At 35.5% G+C, this 21,276-nt stretch overlaps 1 protein-coding gene across 3 annotated transcripts; it reads right to left on the bottom strand.

The window, feature by feature from the left end:
- Positions 1–1,756: 1,756 nt before the first annotated feature.
- On the bottom strand, positions 1,757–21,270 carry LOC136036463 (splicing factor 3A subunit 1-like). 3 transcript variants are annotated; one of them, XM_065718710.1, is made up of 2 exons: positions 21,250–21,270; positions 1,757–4,372 (listed from the first exon to the last, which is right to left on the bottom strand). In XM_065718710.1, exon 2 carries the CDS (start codon positions 4,331–4,333, stop codon positions 2,081–2,083), a length of 2,253 nt encoding a protein of 750 aa, XP_065574782.1. In that variant the 5' UTR covers positions 4,334–4,372; positions 21,250–21,270; the 3' UTR covers positions 1,757–2,080. The 3 variants fall into 3 exon arrangements, with proteins under 3 accessions (XP_065574782.1, XP_065574781.1, XP_065574780.1); XM_065718709.1 differs by lacking the exon at positions 21,250–21,270 and adding an exon at positions 21,000–21,113; XM_065718708.1 differs by lacking the exon at positions 21,250–21,270 and adding an exon at positions 20,996–21,110.
- Positions 21,271–21,276: the final 6 nt, after the last annotated feature.

The following is a 21,276-nucleotide window of genomic DNA, read 5'->3' as shown; positions in this document are numbered from 1 at the left end:
AAAAGCTTTCATTTTTTGGAGGGGAAGGTAAGGGAACTAGAGTTTGGGCGAATGGGGTAAACTATTTTTCTCCCATCCTCATAAAACAGTATACACTTCCTTTTTATGAATGTCGTCCAGCAGTCTCTTAGGCTAATAGGTCAATAATTGAGAAACGTCTGAATCATCCGACTTCTTAAGCCCTTAGCTTTATAGATTAAGAACAGGGATTTGATTAAGCTGACAGAAAAGCTTTAGAGAAGGTCCTATCTTTGTATGGTTCACGAGATAACATAAACTAAGATGCACCGGATACGTTACAGTAATAAGTAGCAGGCCCGAAATAATATTGCTGTAGTTGAGGTAGTGAGTGAAGTTCGTAGCTGGTTAGGTGTGGAATCAGGAGTTCAACAGAGTTGCGTTTTATCCCTTTTTATGTATTATTTTGATGATTTTATCCTAAGTAGCGCAGTCAAAAGCTATTAGAAAATGTAAGGAGACCACAATCACCCTCAAGATTATTTAAAATTTTTATTGAAAAAGATAAATGAAAAAAATGTCCCTCCCTTACATTTTGAAAAATACATCCTTTTGTGTCTTCAAAAAAAAAGAAAAGAAACATTCCTCTCCTTGCAATTTCTTGAATTAGGGTCCCTCGTATCAATTAGGAAGATAACACTTTCCTAGACTAAGGTCAGGCAGATTTTTAGTGTCCTAAAAACAAATATTAGCGACATGAAGGATTTTTCGGAGGCTTTTAGGGTTTAGGTGCCTGAAAAATAATGTCGAAAACAATCAAAATTAACGTTAAAAAGGCTCAGTTACTGAAGTCGGTGAATATTTGAGGACGAAGAGGTGACTTTAGATAGCGAGAAAATCGATCAGGAAGACAACATGAATTATCTAGGTAGCATCATTATCTAAGATGGTGGATGTAGCAAAGACATAAAAAGTATAATAGTCAAGATGCAGGTTGTTTCTTCGCAGTTGAAAACGTTTGGAAGATAGGAAGACTAATCTTTGTACTAAGATTGAATATTGGAAACTATGGGAAAAGACGTGGACGTGGTAAAATGTGGCTCTGACACGTGGCTGCTTCAAAAAGTCCACAAAGACGTGCTAGATATTTCCCAAAGAAATTGTTAAAGGACAGTTTTATGTACCCGTTTGACTGAGCAAATATCAAACATTAAGCTGTACATAAAATGTGGTCCATCCCACTTTCTAGTTTTATAACAAAATAAATTTTAAGATGACACACATGTCACAGGTGAAGGTTGATAGATTGCAAAGTCACGTTTTTTTTGCTATGAATTTTGGGCAAACCACAGTCCACGACTGTGATGAAAAAATTTCTTAAGAAAGGGTTTAAGGAAATTTGGGCTTCGTGAAAGGGAGTAACGAGAGAAGCTTTACGGGTGGAACTTACTGGAGTGAAGGAGGAGCATGTGCAGGCGACTTGGGGTACAAATGAGTTTTTAGTAGTAGTAGCATAATCTGATTATATATATATAAGCTAATAGCAAAAGGGCAGGTTACTTACCTTACTTTGCTTGCTTGGGCCTTCTACGCTCGCACATATAGCCTCAAGTTCCTCCTCCTACATACTACAGTCGGCTGCTTGGGTCTTTGACCCTTGCAAGCTTGTTATTATGACACCTCGTTTTCTTTTTTTGTCCATTTTTTTATTTAAGGCCTATTTACATTCTCATGGTTCTGAAACTAATTTGCACAAATTTCCATGTTTGTAGCTTGATTAGTTAAGCTCGTTTTAGAGTGCATATGAAAGTATATATTTTAACACTGGATTTATGTATATGAACAACCTACACATACAAAATATTAAATAACAAAACAGGATTTTACGAAAAATAAACAGAACACAATTCCCTTTAAAATTATTTTACCTTGATCGGTTGCTAATCATTCTACTATAGCTGAAAGCACTAACAAAGTGACCAAACATTCTTCACTGCTAAGTTTTCATAACAATAAAATTTCAGTTGGAAAAGCTTTTAATTGTTAAGAGCAACATGCTTTTTCCTCGGAATTAAGGATCGTAAATATATTCCAGAGAAAGAGAAATGACAAATAAAACATCTCATTTCTTCTTTCCACCACGTTCTTTGACTTGCACCTGAATTACAGCCCCATCTGTAACGTTGTAATATGCCAAACTATTTTGATCCTTGAAGAACAGACCGTCCCAAACAAGTTTTTGTTTTCCAGGTGGCATGTTAGTCGCTTCATGGACTTTAGCTTTTATTACTGCAACACTATCAGTAAGAGGAAGAGTTAATGGAATTGTTTGTCCATTCAGCTTCCATTCGTTCTTCTCTGAAGATGTTGGTACAACAACAATAATGTTGACAGTTCCACGACTGCGTTGTAAGAAAATGTGCTCTGGTATTAGATTTTCTTCCGTTTTTTGTTTTTTACTGGGAGGTTCTTCTTCTTGTTCACGAGAGGCAGCAGCGGCTGCCTGTTGTTGCATCTGTTGTTGCTGGGCTGCTGCAGCCATAAAACTTTGCAGAGGCGTCTGCAGTGTTGGTTGGGCGATTCCCATTAATCCAGGGCGAACTACATTCATAACAACGACTGGCTGTTGCATAACTGGCATTGCACCCATCATTGGAAAACCTAAACTAGTCTGAACCTGAGGTGGTCTTGGTACTGGTACTGGTGCAGGAGGAGCAGGTTTTGGAACTGCGGCTGGAATGGGTACAGGAGTCTCAGATATCTTTGGTCCTATTTTTTCTTTAGATTCATCAGCAACTAGTCCCTTAACTTTATGAATCTGTGCTATCTGGTCATCGAGAGATACCGTCATTCTTGCTGCACGAGCCACAGCCTCAGCTGAACTAGTGTGACCATCCCAGGTAACCTTTTCATCTTTCTTAACTTCTTCTTCACCAACCTTTTTACCAATGGCAGTTTCTTCAACGCCAACACCAAAAATATCAGTACGGCGCTCAGCGAGCTGTTTCAAACTACTTTCAATTGCCATTCCAGGAGCATAAACTGACTCTTGATTCATCTTTTCTGCAATTTGTCTATCCCTCTGTTCTACCCACCGTGGGTCAAGCAGACCAACTTTCATATGTTGTTGAACTTGAGAAGCAGGAATTTTTTCACCAGTAATTGGAGAGATAAGATATTCGTCTGGCGCTGGAGCAGTTTTAGGCATAATAGTTTTCTGCTTTGGATCATAATCTTTTTTGACAATAACTTTTTCAGGAATAGGAGGAAGAGGCGCTGGAGCTGGAAGGGGAGCTGGAGCTTTTGAAGCTAGTTTTGGTGGTGGAGGAGGAACAGGAGGTGGAGCAGTTTTTTCTTTTTCTGCCTCTTCTTCTTCCTCAGATTCACTTGATTCCTCCATATCTTCAGTAGTTTCAGGAGGGGTAACAGGAGCTGGTTCTTCTTCAACTTCCTCATCACTTTCAAGTTGCATTTCCACTTCTTCACCCTGTTCTATTCTTTGTTGGAGTAGTACTCTGGCTCCTACTTCTTCTGGCGTTGTTGGGGCTGGAAAATTTCCTGATTCTCCAGGTTGGTAATCAACAGTCTCTACAACAACAAAATCATGCCAGTCGATTTGAGTATAAGCAACTCTTTCCCTTTCCTCTTCATCTTCTAATTTCTTTTTAACAGATTCTTCATGCTTGATCCATTCAACACGGTTATTTACTTGCTTTAAAATAACAGTTCTTTCATTGCTTTCTTCGTCCAATTTTTTAAGCAAATCTTTGGGAGGGATCATAATCTTTGTATACTGTTCCAAAAGCTTTGTAAAATAGTTGAATAGTGAATGTTGGGGTTTTAAAAAATCAAAATGGTAATTTTTTTGTTCTCGGTTCATAAGATTTGTCAGGAATTGCCGTCCATTCCTGGCAACAAATTGTGCAGTAAGCTTCACTATGTCAAGCTCAAGAGCAGATATTGATGGTGGATCAGCAATAAATTCGTATGCTGGTGGGGGCTCTTTTGGAACCTGCGGAGGTTCAGCTACGAGTTTTGACACAATTTCCGCTTGCCTTGCTTGTGTAGCCGCCTGTACAGCTCCTGGTGGAGGAACTGGACCTTTAACTGGTTCAACAACTTTATTCTCTGAAATATCCCGAACTTTCATTCGATAGTAAGCATGGTATGGGTCATTGGAATTGAGAAAATTAAATTTCGGGTTGTTCGACTCTTTCTGACGAATCGTACTTTCGAAGTCGGGACCATTTTTTGCAACGAAACCGGCAGTCTTGTCAACAATATTCCGAACTTCGGGTGGGGGATAAATGATATTACTGGGTTTCTTCTCATCATCAGCCACAGGTTGAACTTGAGTCTCTACTGCTGGAGGCATTTTAAGTGGAATTGAGACAAACTATCCACCTGAGAATTCCTGGAATAAAAAAGTAAAGTTAAAAACTGCAGGAAAAACACAAACTTTAACAAAATTGCGTTACATCACCAGTATAGAATCACGAATCAGTCTTTCCTTGCAGTACTTAATTTGGTATCCTTCAATTCAATTTTAATAGGTGTGATCCAAGCAAAAAAAAGGAGGGAGGGGCATTCCCCTATACTTTTTGTTATGTTGTGAAGAATTCTTGGCGCAACAGACAGACTGTAAAAGACAGCTTTTTGGCTTTGAATCTCGAGTTTTATTTCGAAAGAAAATAACAAAATGTTCTATTGTTGGAACAATTGAAGAAAAGTTACTAAATTAGTTTTTTCAAATAGAAAGAGGAAAAATATCAGAAAATACTGAAAGGATTTGGCCAATAGTTGTCAGTTTTCAATGGCCAAAAAAAAAACAATAAACAAAGCGAGCATGAAAAAAAATCATTGAACAGAACTTTTTTTTTTTTTTTTTAAACAAGAATATGATCTTACATAGAGAAGAATACAAGGCCATTCAGGACAGTGGTAGGTGAGTAAATAGAACCTATTCTCAAAACGAAAAATACAAAATCTTTATCAAACAGTTTGTGGTAACGAACTGTAGTAAGGAGCGACCCAGCTCAATAGTAACCAAAACTCTAAAAACTCTACATCAAAAGAATCGCATTTTAATGCTGATTTTAGATATATAAGTTTCATCAAGTTTAGTCTTACCCATCAAAAGTTAGGAGCCTGCGAAAATTTGCCTTATTTTAGAAAATAGGGGGAACCACCCCTTAAAAGTCACAGAATCTTAACGAAAATCACACCATCAGAGTCAGCGTATCAGAGAACCCTATTGTAGAAGTTTCAAGCTCCTATCTACAAAAATGTGGAATTTTGTATTTTTTGCTAGAAATTGTTTTTTTTTTTTTTTTTTTTCAGGGGTGATCGTATCGACCAAGTGGTCCTAGAATGTTGCAAAAGGGCTCATTCCAAAGGAAATGAAAAGTTCTAGTGCCTTTTTTAAGTGACCAAAAAAATTGGAGGGCACCTAGGCCCCCTCCCACGCTAATTATTTTCCCAAAGTCAACGGATCAAAATTCTGAAATAGCCATTTCATTCAACGTAGTCGAAAAACCTTATAACTATGTCTTTGGGTACGATTTAATCCTCCACAGTCCCCTGAGAGGGGCTACAAGTTACAAACTTTGACCAGTGCTTACATATAGTAATGGTTATTGGGAGGTGTACAGACGTTTTCAGGAGGATTTTTTGGTTTGCGGGAGGGGTTGAGAAGGTGGGGATATGTTGGGCGAACTTTCCATCGAGGAATATGTCATGGGGGAAGAAAATTTCCATGAAGGGAGTGCAGGATTTTCTATCATTATTAAAAAAAAATAATGAAAAAATAAATATGAAAAAGTTTTTTTCAACTGGAAGTATAGAGCAGCATTAAAACTTAAAACGAACAGAAATTATTACGCATATGATGGGCTCACCTCCTCTCGCTCTTTACGCTAAAAGTATTTTTAGTAATTTCAACTATTTATTCTACGGCTTTTGTGATTCAGGGGTCATTCTTAATGAATTGGGACAAAATTTAAGCTTTAGTGTAAAGAGCGAGGTACTGACGAGGGGGTGAACTCCCTCATATATTTAATAAAAACATGAGAATACAAAAGTTCGTTACGTAAGCTAATTTATAAGTTACGTTTATCTTTTACTAATAAAAACATTCGTAAAAAATTAAAAGTTCTAGTTGCCTTTTTAAGTAACCAAAAAATCGGAGGGAAATCAGGCTTCCTCCCCCGCTCCTTTTTTCTCAAAATCATTCGATCAAAACTATGAGAAAGCCATTTAGCCAAAAAAAAATGCAAATTTCGTTTTAATTATTCCTCTGAGGAGAGCCAAAATCAAAACATGCGTTGATTCAAAAACGTTCAGAAATCAAATAAAAAAAACAAGTTTTTTAAACTGAAAGTAAGGAGCGACATTAAAACTTGAATCGAACAGAAATTACTTCGTATATGAAAGGGGCTGCTTCCTCATCAATGCCCCGCTCTTTACAATAAAATTTTTCACTGTTTAAAAAGAAGAGTTGAGAGAAAGAGTCAAACTTTAGCATAAAGAGCGGGGCGTTGATGAGGAAGCAGCCCCTTTCATATACGAAGTAATTTCTGTTCGTTTTAAGTTTTAATGTCGCTCCTTATTAATGGCTTACTAATTTGAAAAAAGCCTATTACCCTTGGCAATAGTTTTCAAGGAATATGGAATTTTACATCTTCATTGATAAAATAAACAAAAAAAAACAGCCAATAAATTGGCTAAAAAATTAGTATGTTAGTGTCAATTTTTTTACGTTTCTTTGGTTCTTAGTATTTATGACCTGACGTCAACGTTCAAGAGGAGGAGTAATAATTGTAACTCTACAATGTCCCTCTTTGCAATAAATGATGTCCCTCTTTGCAATAAAGGGTCATCCAAAAGCAATACAACTAAAACAAAACAAGACAGTCTATTCAAACAAAAGTACTTTAATGTATTAAAGATACGATATCCGGTAATGAAGAACTTAAGATTGTACGTGGTAATGAATGGCTCCACACCAAAACATTCAAACCATTTTAAACAGAAGTGGTTTGAAGGAGTGGGGAGGGTTGAAGGCATGGGAAGGGATCCACTCGATTTAAGAAAGAAAGTTCTAGTACCCTTTTAAAGGGCAAAAATGAATAGAGAGCAACCAGCGACCTTTTGCCTCTGAGCACCCTTGTAGCCCTTATGGTATAAGACAAAAATTTGAGATGGCCATTCTGTTCAGTAATGATGACAGATTAAAGTATGCCCTTGGGGTCAACGTTTCCCCCACAGCCTCAGGAGCAATGGCCCTGAATTATGCAAAATACTTGTTGTTCACAAACAGGTTTATGAAGCAGTGCTCTAACGTTGCCTTAGTAGAAAGCCATGTACAAGACACCCAATCAAAAATTTGGAATTGTAATTTTGTGCAGAGTAGTCAACAGATCCAATCCGGGATTAGGGGATGATACCATACCCCTAGTCCCTCGAGTAATCTTTTTAAACAACAGGAATTGTTTTATGAACTTTTTTGTCCCTGATCAGTTTCAGACATACAATCATAAGTCCGTGAGCCAAGAGGAACTAATGTACAAAAATAAATGTTTGGGTGCACAGGCAGCCAATTTTTTTCCGATTAGCTTGAAAGTTCTATCTTTAGTTTCTTGGGCTAAGGAGGGTCAAACGTAAAAGAAAATAAATGGAAAAAATAAATATCAACTCCCCCCAAAATGGAGCACAACAAAGGACCGAATTTTTTTCTGAAAGACTCAAAACTTGAAATCCTAGGTCCTTGGGCTGAGGTCCCAAAAAAAAATCTTATGTGGGTCATTGGCCCCTTAAAAATTTTCTAAACGCTTTGTTACTCGTTTGAAGCTTATATCTGAAAGCTTTCAGGCTAAGGGGACTCAAATTCACAGCAAAATGCAAAAAAATGGTTCACTAGAAAATTGGAACCAAAACAGGGCCAACAAACTCTTTCTTTTACTCAACAGATCTAAACCTAAAACTGCAAGTCCCTTGACCAAGTGGGCCCTAACACAAGAAGATAAGTCTTGAGTCACAGTCCCCCCTCTAAAACAGGAGCCAAAAAGGACCCAAAACTTTTTCCAGCTGTCAAATAACTTTTAAATATTTTTATGGGGATAAGGGGGGCCTGTTTTTCTTGGGAGAGGAGAGGGTGTTGAGGGACCTGTAAATAGGCCATAAACTCTTTTCTCATCCTTGACTAGTTTGAACTAACAACTGTCAGTCCCTGCGCCAAGGGAATCAAATTTTGTTGGGTCAATCATGACTGAAAAGAAAAAAACTTCTTTTTCCTAATTCATATTTGAAAAATCACACAGATATTTCCTAATTGACCTTAGAGTTACATGCAGACACGGTCAACATAGCTTTATTAAGGGGTGAACATTTGTGAATCAAATACAGTTATATCAATTCCTACATATACAGTTATACAGTATATCAATTATATCATATAATAACTATACAGTTATATCAATTCCTTTTGTCAGTAAACCGGTACAACATTTGTCTGTATCTGTCCTAAAGTCTCCTAAATATATCGTCAAATATGACTTGTTCTTGAAATATACTTGAGGTTAACTTTGCTCCAACGAGAATAAAGCTCTCCATCAGTGAAAAGAAATGTACTAGCTAAAGCTGCAGAAATTTGAATTTCATGCAAAACAGAATAAATAAGGCAGCAAACAAAATTTAAAACTTAAAATCTAAAAATTTAAATAAAAAATCATAAAATATAAATATCAAAACTTAAAATATAAAATTTTAAAACTAATTCTGCTAGTATTGATTTGTGATTGATACAGCTGATTTCTGTAGTCTCGGTAGAAATTAAGAATGCAAAGCCTTTTGAAAGTTGGTTGTATTTATATGTGACGCCTGAAACTGGGATTTTTTTTTCAATTCATTCTTTGGCTTAAACTGACAGGGAGAGACAAAAAGTATTGAGAAAAGAAAGTCGTATTGATTTATGACCCCCCTCCCATCTCCGAAAAAATGACTCGAATATGTTCTGTCTCTCATCTGCATGAAACTTGTTTTGCATGCATATAGGCAGGACGAACCTAAGACAAGGAGATATAAAAAAGAAGCTGGTTGTATTGATCCCAGTACCCCGGGTGTTGGGATCAAATATAGGCCATATGAGGTGTCGAATATGCCAGTTTCCCCTTAATCAATTTAAAAAATCTGAAGTAATTTTCACTGTTCTTGGTACTTTAAAGATGGGTGCTCTAGGATAGTTACCAATCCTGGTGAGTTAATTACAGTGTAGTATAATTTACAATTTTAATGCTCTTTTTACTTTCAGTTGAAAAAACTTATTAATTTCTCATTCTTTTTTTAAATAATGCCGGAAAATCCAGCGCCCCCATCATAGAAATTCTCTTCCCCCATGATAAATTCCTCCATGGAAAGGTCCTCTCACGTAAAACCCCACCCCTCCAAACCTCGTATTTTCCCGTAATGCATGTGATAGAAATTTTGACATGACCATTTGTTGTCCTAGAAACTTAGAAAAAGGCTCATTCGATTGGGATTTGAAAGGGAACTGATGCCTTTTTATTAGTCATCAATGATTAGAGGGCAACAAGCTCTTCCCCACCCACGTCATCAATGCCCAAAACGCATTTAATCAAAATTTTGGATAGCCATTTTGTACAGTGTATTTGAAAGGTCTGGAAATTATATCTTTAACAGCCCCCATACCTTCTCAAGACCAGAACATAATTTACACTTTACTGAAAAAAATGGCTGTGGATTGTCAGTTTACTATACATATACTGATATATATTCCTTAAAGTTTTAATATTTTTAAGTTATTAAAGTTAAAAAAATTAAAACATTTTTTTTTATTTAAATCATACAATAAATAACCAAGTCAAACTCAAAACGAGCAAAAATTAACACGAGTAGGGCTGAAAACCCCCATGCCTTCTCAAGACCCGAACATAATTTGCACTTTACTGAATACAAAATATATTTTTAATGATTGCACTCTGTTTTTACTTGTTTAAAGTGTTTTTACTAGATATATGAAGGGAGAAAGTCCTCACCCTTACGCTCCACTTACAGCGCGAGTGTCTGGTGCCCTTTTTAAGTGTAAAAAGAGATTGGAGGACAAGCAGCCCTTCTCTCAAGCCCATTCATTTTCCAAACCCATCCAGTCAAAAATTTTGAGACAACCATTTTGTTCAGCATAGTCGAAAGGTCCATCAACTATGTCTTTGGGGATATTAAGCATTTCAACCTCCCACAATTATGCAATTGACCCATTATGCTTTAAAACTAAATGTTTCTTTAAATATAAATCAAATAGCTTCGTGTTAAATAAAGTAAAAAAAAAGGTAAAGGATACGGCATTAGACTTTACAGTCCGTACCGGCGGTGCTGATCTCTGTTTCTTGGCCCTTCAGCCAGGAAGTGCAATGGGGGGGTTGGGGGCCAGCCATCCTGTGCTTTCGCACACCCTTCCTGTTTCGTGTTAAATGGTTGCCAATTAGACATATCAGCAATATATTGAGAACAAATGAAGCTGAAACTCCTGGGAATACTTCTACTTCTACCGGGGATACCTTACAACTTCTGCTCTTACAACTTATATAAATAAAAAGAGTGCAAGTGTATCCAGGTTGTCAAAGAGCATAGATAGAATCTTTTGGGAATGATTTCCATTTTGGGAATGATTTCCATAAAACTTCCAAGGAAGTTTTGTTTTTCAGGTCAACTGCAGAAGCTATAGAATTAATAAAAAAAATACTGTTTGTGTCAGGATCAAAAATTGTTGAAAAAGTTTCTCCAGCATACAAATAGCAACCCATACTATGGAATTCTTATAGAAAAAACTGAAAAGACATAAAATATTATTTTTTCCAAGAAAAGGCTATGTCAATAACAAGCAAACATGAACTAACTTAAAAAAAACTTCTCCCACAAGAAAAGTAATTCAAAGAAAAGTAAAGAGCTCCATTAAGCTGAGAATGAGCAAAAATAAAGTCAGATAATCTTCCAAGCATAAGACTACCACAAAATCACTATCAATAAATAAACAAAACTGAAAACGCACAGAAATAACAATAAACAGCTGAGTCAAACACAGAATGAGCAAAAATTAACATGAGTAGGGCTGATGCCTTCTCAAGCCCTTATGCCTTCTCAAGTCCCTATACCTTCTCAAGACCAGGACAAAATTTGCGCCCTCTTGAAAACAAAATACGTTTGAAATGTTTTCTCCTTTCTTACTTTCATAAAAGAAAATGCCTAGAAAGATGTTTTTCATACCCCCCTGTTTGATAAATTAACGTTATTTGCTATAAAAGATTGTTAAAACTCTTGGGTAACAGTGTAGAAGAGGTGCTCTTCCAAAGGAAACGTCTTAATAAAACAGTCTGTTGTCTGTTGTATAAGTCACAACAGACAAGAATTCTTCAAGATTATTCCTTCTTGTCACAATAAAGGTGATCAGAGTTGGAAAAAAAAATGTCTATGTATAATCTAAAATATTTTTTCTAAAAAGAACTACATAAAAAAACTCGTGTGAATTCCGGAGGGTGAGACTACTTTTATATTGATTTTTTTTTAGAAAAATGTAGTCTTACTTTCTTGAAATTTTTACTCTTATTTTGTGTATAACATTAATACACTTTGTTGATGTTAGGTGTCCTATCTTTCAATACCTGTTCTTTTGCTTATTAACAACACCTACAACAGATTTGCCACTGCAAGAATTTACACTACAGATTGATAAATATTTTACTGGATCATTTTTTGCACTTCTCCACCCAACTTAACTTTTTTCGACATAATAGAGAGAAAACTTGTCAATAGGAAAATTATAGTGCTGGAAAAGTAGTTCTCAGAAAAACATTTTTATCTTATACAAGTGTTGCAAAAATTGTGGAGAACAAAAATGAATAGTTTCAAATGGAACACCATGTGTATTATTGCATTCTAGACTCTACAGAAAATTCTAGATATTTTTTATGTTGAATGTTCTATATCTATCTTTGACTGTTTACAAGATTTTTACAATTGGAAGTGAGCAATTTTGACACTTTGGCAGTCAACAGAACTTTAATAGTGAAAAACCAAGGAAAATGGTTTGCACGTTCCTATCTTTGTTTTTCATAAGTTATGTAAGATTATTTTTTTTTTACAAATGGGTTACACACACACAAAAAAAAAAAACAAAAAAACACTGAAATCTTGGCATACAGAACCAAGCTAAACATTACCTCTCATTATCAAAATAGGTCCTGATAGATACTAGCATGTTTGAGACAACACAAAAAAGAACACTTCAACTACTAATACACTTTCTGGGAGAAATAAAACAAACAAACAAAAAACCCTGACTCCTCCACCCCTCCCCCACCTCTACTAAAGATTTAATCAAGAATTATAAAAATAATATATTTATAGCTAAATTAAAGGAATCCTACACTCATACTCTATAATTCATTATGCTTCCATACACATACTCACACTCACCTCAACCAACACATGAATCAATTTTCTTATTTACTGGTTGTACCAATTGATGCTCAAAAATTGGCATTTTGTTGAAATCTTGTTTAGTAGCCTAGATAATGTACCAGGTATTCCATTTAAGAAACAAATACTTTTTGTTCTCCACACTTTTGGAACACTATATACAGACATATTGTCTGACAACTACTTTTATAGCTGTTGTATTTAAATCTTTTCTTGACATGACACCAAAAAAATTTAAGGAGGTGGGAGCAGAACCATTCCTGTAGGGAAGGGGGAGGGGCAAGCAAGTCAGCTACCCTGGGCACCACAGCAGGGGGATTGCCCACTTTGATCAAATTTTTCACTTTCTTGCTTATATTTGAGTCAGGAAGAGAGTGTTGTAATTAATTTTTCATCAAGTACTCAGTAGAAATTAAGAATGCGAGCCTTTTGAAAGTTGGTTGTATTTATATGTGATACCTGAAACTGGGATTTTTTTTCAATTCATTCTTTGGCTTAAACTGACACAAAAATTTAAGGAGGTGGGAGCAGAACCATTCCTGTAGGGAAGGGGGAGGGGCAACCGAGTCAGCTACCCTGGGCACCACAGCAGGGGGACTGCCCACTTTGATCAAATTTTTCACTTTCTTGCTTATATTTGAGTCAGGTAGAGAGTGTTGTAATTAATTTTTCATCAAGTCTTGGTAGAAATTAAGAATGCAAAGCCTTCTTAAAGTACTACTAACCCCAGGAATAGCTTTGGGTGGATAATACAAAAATGACTCTGTACATATATATGAGTACAATAGATAATATATATTCATACATAATACAAAGTTAAAAATATCTAAGGAGCAGTAAATAAATTTTCCCCAGAAACAAAAATGGAAGTTTGTTCTAGGAAAAGTGTACTTTTTCATTTTGAGGCACTTGCTTCATTTTGTGCAAGTGGAAAGGCGGTACAGAATGACCTTGAACTCCTTATTATAAATATAGGACCACATAGGTATTTGGGACAGCGAGTAATATTTCAACTTTGTTAATAATGTTTGGAAGCAAAGGACGAGCTGAAAGAAAATTTATCTATCATTTTATTTTGCATCTCTCAATAGGCAATGTCCACTTAGTTTACTCATACCCTTTGTTACTTGATGTTTACATTGTTCTGAGAGTGTTTCTACTCTAACTGTGGTCAAAAGCTTTTCTTATTACACCTTTGTGGTTCCCACCATTATCCCTTATTATGTTCGATTGCCTGTCTATTTTGAAAGTCATGACCAATAGTTACAAGACCAATACTTACAAGCTGCACAACGAAAAGTCAGCAATCTTAATCTCAATACCAACCAGCACAACACAAGAGGACACTCCAAGAAGCTACCAAATTCAAGCTCCCAATCGAAAACATGCCTAACATTCTTCTCGAGAAGAGCCATATATCATTGGAATCAACTGAAAGATTCAACTGTCAGTGCTCCCTCCATCCAGTCCTTCAAAAACCAACTTGACAAAGAGTGGGAGAAGAAGCATTGGAGGTTCGACTGGCAGTCATCAGCTCAAGAGCACTACAGGTCTGAAAGACCTTAAAGCTTTCAGATGGATTAAGGTGATTTAGGGAAGGTGAATAGCAGTAGCTGCACCAACATTCTTACACAAGTGACATTTAGTTTTGATTGGGTCATGTTTTGATAAACCATTCTTTTTTTAGTTAAACATGAGAAAATTCAAAGATATCTGGTTATTTTTCAAAAAACCTGTAACTTCAACAACATCTACAGTACTGAAAAGGAGGCAAATGGAAGTCCTAGCATTGCTTGGAGCAACACCAAGTACATCAAAAGAGGATACCCTAAGAAGTTATATAAAAGCCACAGAAATACAAGAAAAATGTCTTAATCCAACTACCAAAGGGGAAGCAGCTGATTTAGGAGTAATATTAGAATTAGTTATGTTTGATTCATCAGAAACTGCTGGTAATCAGAAAAAGAAGCAACTTGGGCACTCTGTAATCTGGACCCTTTGACCCCTATATAAATATTCTAAAAGAAAACTTTGCCAGCAGCCTTAGATACTTTTTTGTCTAAACGCTATCACAAATTTATCTGGTTAGAATGTAACATGAAGGAAGACAAGGACTAATATTTTGTGTACAGGCACTTCATCAAGGAAGAAGCTCACAACCAACATACAAAAAAAATCATCTAAAATTGGTTACAAACACTAGAGAAAACTAGGTGAAGGGCTAAAGAAAACATCCAGAATCTTCAATCCATCTTGAATGTAAAAAAAAAATTGTCAAAATCTCTAAAATCTGAGGATGTCTGCCATCAAGTTCTGAAACAACAAGAGAGATTTCATCAACAACAGAGATTTTAATTAAAACTTATAGATATAATATTGGTCCTTATCCATCAAAGGTGTTTACCTTAAAGAGATATGAGATATACATTTATTAAGAAAAGAAAACAAACATTATTTGCCATTTGCCTGCCAAGAAAGGCAATAAGCTTGTAAGGGCAAGTGAGGTTATCAACCTCAGCTAATTAAAACCACATTCATATCACGCTATTCAATACAAAAGAAACTCAACTGATGAAGGAAGAAAGGAAAAAAAGAGAAAGAGGAAAAAGACAAGAAAACAGAAAAAAAATTAACAGGAGGTAAATCAGGGAAATGCCTTGAATAGAATGACAACCTGGAACGCCTTACATCAAAATTATTCACAAGATAAAAGAAACTTCTTTACCCATGACTTGAAAGCCCGAAGACTAGGCACATTTTTCACACCCTCAGGCTAAATATTCCAAACATGGGGACCATAATGGCGAATCACAAAAGATGCCTGAGTAGTACTCCTAAACTCATGAGTTAAATTATCAGTTTTTCTTGTATTATGATCATGATGGTCTCTATTAAAAGTAAAAAGATTTTCAAAAGCAGGGGTGAGCAGGCGATTCAAATATTTATACAAGAAAATCGCAACTTGGTAATCATGAATTTGGGATACATCCATTAACTTATTCTTTTTTAAATGCTCATGAGCAGGAACATCATCAGAATCTAAAATTCCGATAATAATTTTACAGCTCTATTCTGAAGTTTTTGTACTCTTTTGAAACATGTTACAAAATTACTTGCCCATATAGAGCATCTGTACCTAATATATGGACAAAATATTGAAAAATAAATCATTTTTAGAATCTTTTTTGGGACTAGATTTTTAATTCTTTGCATCACCCCAAGACCTCTGCTTAATTTTTCAGCTATAGCATTTGAATGGTTTTTCCATGACAGGTTTTCATCAATTAAAACCTCAAATATTTTGTTGTTGCTACTCTTTTTATCACATTTCCTTGAACCATACTTTGATCATTGCCAACACTTGACGAAAATTTAGAGAATATCATGAAAAAAGTTTTAGAAAAGTTTAGGGTTAACAAATTTTGTTGAGAAAAAGTTAGAAATTCAGAGACACCATTATGAATTTTATTATACAAAACATCAAGTGAAGGCACAGCTAGAAAGAGCAAAGTGTCATCTGCAAATAGGATGACACCAGCCTCTGACAGGTAATGCTTCATTTGATCAAAAAAATGTGATAAAAAAAAAACATTGATCAAAATGGGGCAGGGGCGGTGGGAGAGTACCTAGAAAAGCAGAATGCACTAAATAAAGAGTACTTTCACCTATAATATGATCCAGCAGAGCTATTCCAGTATCGTTATAAGGATCAGAGGAAGGGTAAAGACAAGGGAGAAGAAAAGTAAGTAGCTTTCACTGCCCTATTTTGGGCTCTTTGAAGTGAGCAGAGAAGAGATTTATTAGTATTACCCCAGATAGAGCAGCAATAAGAAAGGTAAGGATAAACAAAAGCACAATAAAGAGAAACCATAATATCAGGAGTAAGAAAGGACATTGAAGTCCTTCAGTGCAACATTGAAGACTGGCAGAGGATTAAGGAATGGGTGGGAGTTATATGCAGTTTAAAAGAAAGAAAACAGTCAAGATACACACCAAGAAATTTCACCATAGTAGCTTGTGGTATAATATTGTTCCCAAAAGTCAGGGTGATTGGCTCCTGTATGTCTCTCATATGGTAAGGGGTCCTAAAGTTGACAATGGTGCTCTTTTGGCTGTTAAGAGCCATACCATTTGACCAGCACCAATCCTTTACTTTATCATGAAGACCTTGTGCTATAGAAGTGGCAGATGGCAGGTCCACAGCAGCAATGAAAAAGTTACTGTCATCAGCAAAAAGAGCAGGGTGAACATGGGGATGAAGACCATCAACAAGATCATTAATGTAAATCAGAAACAAAAGTGGTCCAAGCACAGAGCCTTGCAGGACACCTTTCAATACAGACAAAGTAGAGGAAGAAGTACAGTTAACCAAAAAATATTGAGATCTCTCTGAGAGGTAGGACCTAAACCATTCTAGTAGGACTCCATGTACTACAAATAATGATAGTTTAGATAGAAGAACATTGTGGTCAACCATATCAAAGGCCTTTGAAAAGTCAAGAAATAGACCCAAAACACACAAGCCCTTGTCCAGATTAACACGCACAAACTCTGTTGCATCAGAAAGTGTATGCAAGGTAGAGAATGAGGGACGAAAACAATACTGATGGTTAGTGATGAGAGAATTTCCAGCAGTCGAATTAGTACTAAATACAAATGAAGAGAGTCTACAATACACTACTTTTTCAACAACCTTTGGGATGACGGGAAGAAGAGAAATAGGTTTGTAGTTGAAATTAGAGATGAATCACCTTTTTTATGCAATGAGTAAAAATACCAGAAGAAAGAGAGAAGTTAGTTATGTGTAAGATGGGATGAGAAACAAACTGACTGACTTTTTTAAGGACATTATTACTCAAACCAAAACTATCAACTGAATGACTGCTTGGAAGTTGAGAAATAATACTAGAAATCTCAGTAGTACTACATGTGGAAAGGAAAAAAGACTTCTCTGTCAAGGGAAAACAACTTACTCTACTTGGGGGTGGAATGAGAACTGAAGGAAGTGTGGTGAAATATGAATTGAAGGCACTTGCTAAGGATTTTTCGTCCACAACAGATCCATCAGCTTTCCTATAAAGACATAGGGAAGATTGCTTGAGTTTCTTGCGTGAGAGAGCTTCATTAATTACAGTCCAAACCTTGCACAAATTCTTCTTACACCCATTAATTTAATGCAAAAAATACAGCTTTTTTGCTAAACAAAACCCCCTAAACAAGTTCCCATATGATACAAAAACAATCTAGTTGCACAATCAGCATCATTAGCTTCAAGAACACTAGACCAATCATTACTCTGAAGACCACATATTAAATTAGAAATTTCTTTATCTGTAAAAGTTCTAAAAGAAGACTTGCCTTTCTTGTCCACAGTAATCTCTGTTTTAGGCACAGATAGTGATAGATAAATAGAGAAGTGATCAGAAAGATCAGAGAAAACAAGACCAGAAGAGGACTTCAAATTAGGAGAATGAGAAGTGAAAATATTATCTATTAAAGTGGCAGAATTTCTTGAAGGGTCAACACAAGAAGGAAAAAAATTGAAGGAAGTAACCCTGAAAAAGAAAATACATCAAAAAGATGGTCACATTCATCATTTGATCCAACATTTAACATATTATAATTAAAGTCTCCCAAAACACAAATCTGTTTTTTAGAGAAAGTCCCACACCAGAAAGCTGATCAAGCAAATCACAGAACAGATGTGTTGGAAAAGGAGGGGGCTTATAAAACAAACAAACAGTATCACATGCAAACTGGCTTTTCAGATCAATGACAAGAGAATAAACTGTCCTACTATTAGACACCACTGATGTAAACAAGGATTCAAGGTCAGATCTTCTACAAAATTCAATATTAGATTTTATAAACAAAGAAATACCCCCAGAACACTTTGTTACCATTCTAGGGACATGAATAGCAATATAACCATGCATATCATAAGCTGTAAAATTATCACTATCAGATAACCATGTTTCTGTCAAGCCTATGACATCAAAAGGGCAAGAATTATCAGACCACAAATATGATTTAAGACTGTCCCACTTATATCTTATCCCATGCACATTCAAGCAAAATACATTAAAGCAACTATTTGAAGAGAGTGAGGGCATAATGTTATCACAATAATCAATGGTGATGTGATAATTGCAGCTAGAACTAACCATAGATTCAAGGAGAGGGTCAAAAGTGTGTGCCTCTTCTTTAACAGCACTACTTGGTTGATCAAATATAACTGAATTAAGAATAGAAGAATTCAAAAGGAAAGAGGAATCACCCATATTATCTCACATAACAGAGACAAACAATACCTTTAAAAATGACACAAAATCCATAGTACACTTGTAGGTGATGGGATTCTGGTGAATTCTGGTACTAGAGGACATTCTTTGAAGCTCTCCTGCAGCGTTCCACGAGTAGACATAGAAGCCACTTCTTCAGCCAAAGAATCATCAATATGTGGAACCAGCTCTCTGAAGAAACAGTTTCTGCTACTTCAATTGACATGTTCAAGTCCCACCTTTATAGGGAATGGCTCTGCCAGGAGTTCCTTTACAATTGGGAAGCTGCAGAGTCCTCCACAAAAGTCTAATCTAACAGCCACAATCTACACCAAATGAATTCTTTTTTTTTTCTCATGGAGCATCACAAGGATGGATAATCCTTATATCGCTCCAAGCTGTGATTTAAGGTAATAAACAAAGATAAAGAAATATCAGTGGGATGGTAAATACTACCCAAAGTAAAGAGTCAAATAATGTGGCACTAGTCAGAAAAAGGTGAGCTGCAAGTGTGCAGGCATGACAAACAATGACAGAAATCAGGCAACATAAAGGCAATAGGATCTTAAACAAAGATAAAGATATATATATAGGCAAATTGGACTATATATAAACAATTTGCCTTTGTTGTTTGCAATTTGGCAATTATAATTGCAAAAAGACAAGGTAGAACCTCAACAGGTTGACTCTAGTTTGGCATTCTGGAATGACATGCATGAGAGGTGTAGCATAAGTGGAAGACAGTAACAACAGCAATCAAAGAGGTAAAATTAACCTTGCACTTGATGCCCATTTAATTGGACAATCTGTCTTGGTTTTTTCTACAATTGGCCATGACTTGACTTTTCCCACAACTATTCCCTTTTCAATTCTAATTTCAATGGACTATGACCAACTAGAATTTTACCATTTGCCTAAATTATAGCAAATAAAAACATGATTGAGGAGAACTGTGCATCAAAATTGTTTCTTGGATATGTCCTTCTTATATATTAAGAATAAAATAACAAGAAATTGTATCACTTTTGGGGCAATGTTAAACCTGTTCAGTGAAAAATTGAAACTGAGAATGAATTAGGGTAACAGGCCTAGGCTATAGGCCTATGAAAATGTTGATTTTTTAAATCAGTTTTTTATTGTAGGCTATAGTTTTTGCAAAAGTAATTAATGTAATGCAACAGTTAAATTTAAGGTAAAATTCTAGTTAACTGAATTCTTGCTATCTCAGAAAGGGTTTAGGTTAGGAAAATGAAACTTTCAGGGATGGGTCTACAGGCCAAAGTATGTCCCGGGAATGTATTTAAAGTACTGACCTCCACTCCTTCTCCCTCTAGAGGCTCCTAAAATTTGCCTACATGACAGGTCTGTACCTATTGAAACTTTGAAAAAACAACATTTTACCTTAATTTTCAGTTACTAGTTGCTTTTTCTCTGCCTTTAGTTCTGAAAATACAATTCATGTTATTTGAGTAGAATTTTGAGCCCTATCAATGTTTTTTTTTTAAATTTAGGAAATGTATTTGCATATCTTTAAAACCTCATAAAACGGAATTGAGCAAAGTTATGAAGCTTAAAACAATTTTGTTGTATTTCAACTAACCAGAAGATCTATTTTGCAAGGTTTCACTTTTATAGCAAATAGGCCTATATTTGTAAAGGTCATCAAAGGTCAGGGCCCTCTAGAGGGAGAAGGAGTGGAGATAGCCTAGTTGCTTCAAAATACCTTCCTGGGACATACTTTAGTCTGTAGATTCATCCCTGAAAGTTTCATTTTTATAACCTAAACCGTTTCTGAGATAGCAAGAAGTCAATTAACTAGAATTTTACCAAATTTAATTCCTAAATTATTTTCTGTTCTACAGCCATATCTTTAGGGAATTTATAACCTTTCTAGTTAAAAAGTTGTGATAAAGTATAATGGGCCTAGGCAATTTTCAAAATGAATTTTTATCAAGAATAATTATTTCATTATAAATAAAGCTTCTGTCTAGCCTATTTCAGGATTACTGCAGAGTTAAGGAAGGCATGAAGGTCATTCACAAGAGACATTTAGAATATTTGATATAGTGACTAAATTAGTATATTCAGAAGTAGCATACAAAATGAATCGATTAGTAGGCTATATTCACCTTGTCCTAAATCAGTTATAAAATATTGACCAGGTCCATTATTAGCCTAAAATTGGCGAATATGAACAAAAAGTGAAGCTTATTTTATCTGGGAGGTATTATAAAAGGATTAAATTACGATATATCAACTATAAATACCTACTAAGTGTGATGCTTCAGGTTTAAATTTGTTTTTCTATCTAGTCTATTTCACAAATCCGTTCCTGTTTGGCAACTAGGCCTATTTTTGAGCTTCTTCAAAAAATGGTGAGCGGCGATCAAACATTTTGCTAGGGATAAGCAAAACCCTATTAATATAGAAATTTGAAAATATTTTTAGTTTTGATGTAGTAGTCATAGCTGTTAATTTCTGGAAAGATATATTTTTTGTCTAATGTTTCAATTCGATTTACCTGTGAATTATCTGTACGAGTAAAATA

The sequence above is a fragment of the Artemia franciscana genome, chromosome 15, assembly GCF_032884065.1.
Source record: "Artemia franciscana chromosome 15, ASM3288406v1, whole genome shotgun sequence".
NCBI lineage: Eukaryota > Metazoa > Arthropoda > Branchiopoda > Anostraca > Artemiidae > Artemia > Artemia franciscana.
Note: the sequence above shows the minus strand (reverse complement) of the source record. Positions and strands in the feature narration are given on the sequence as shown.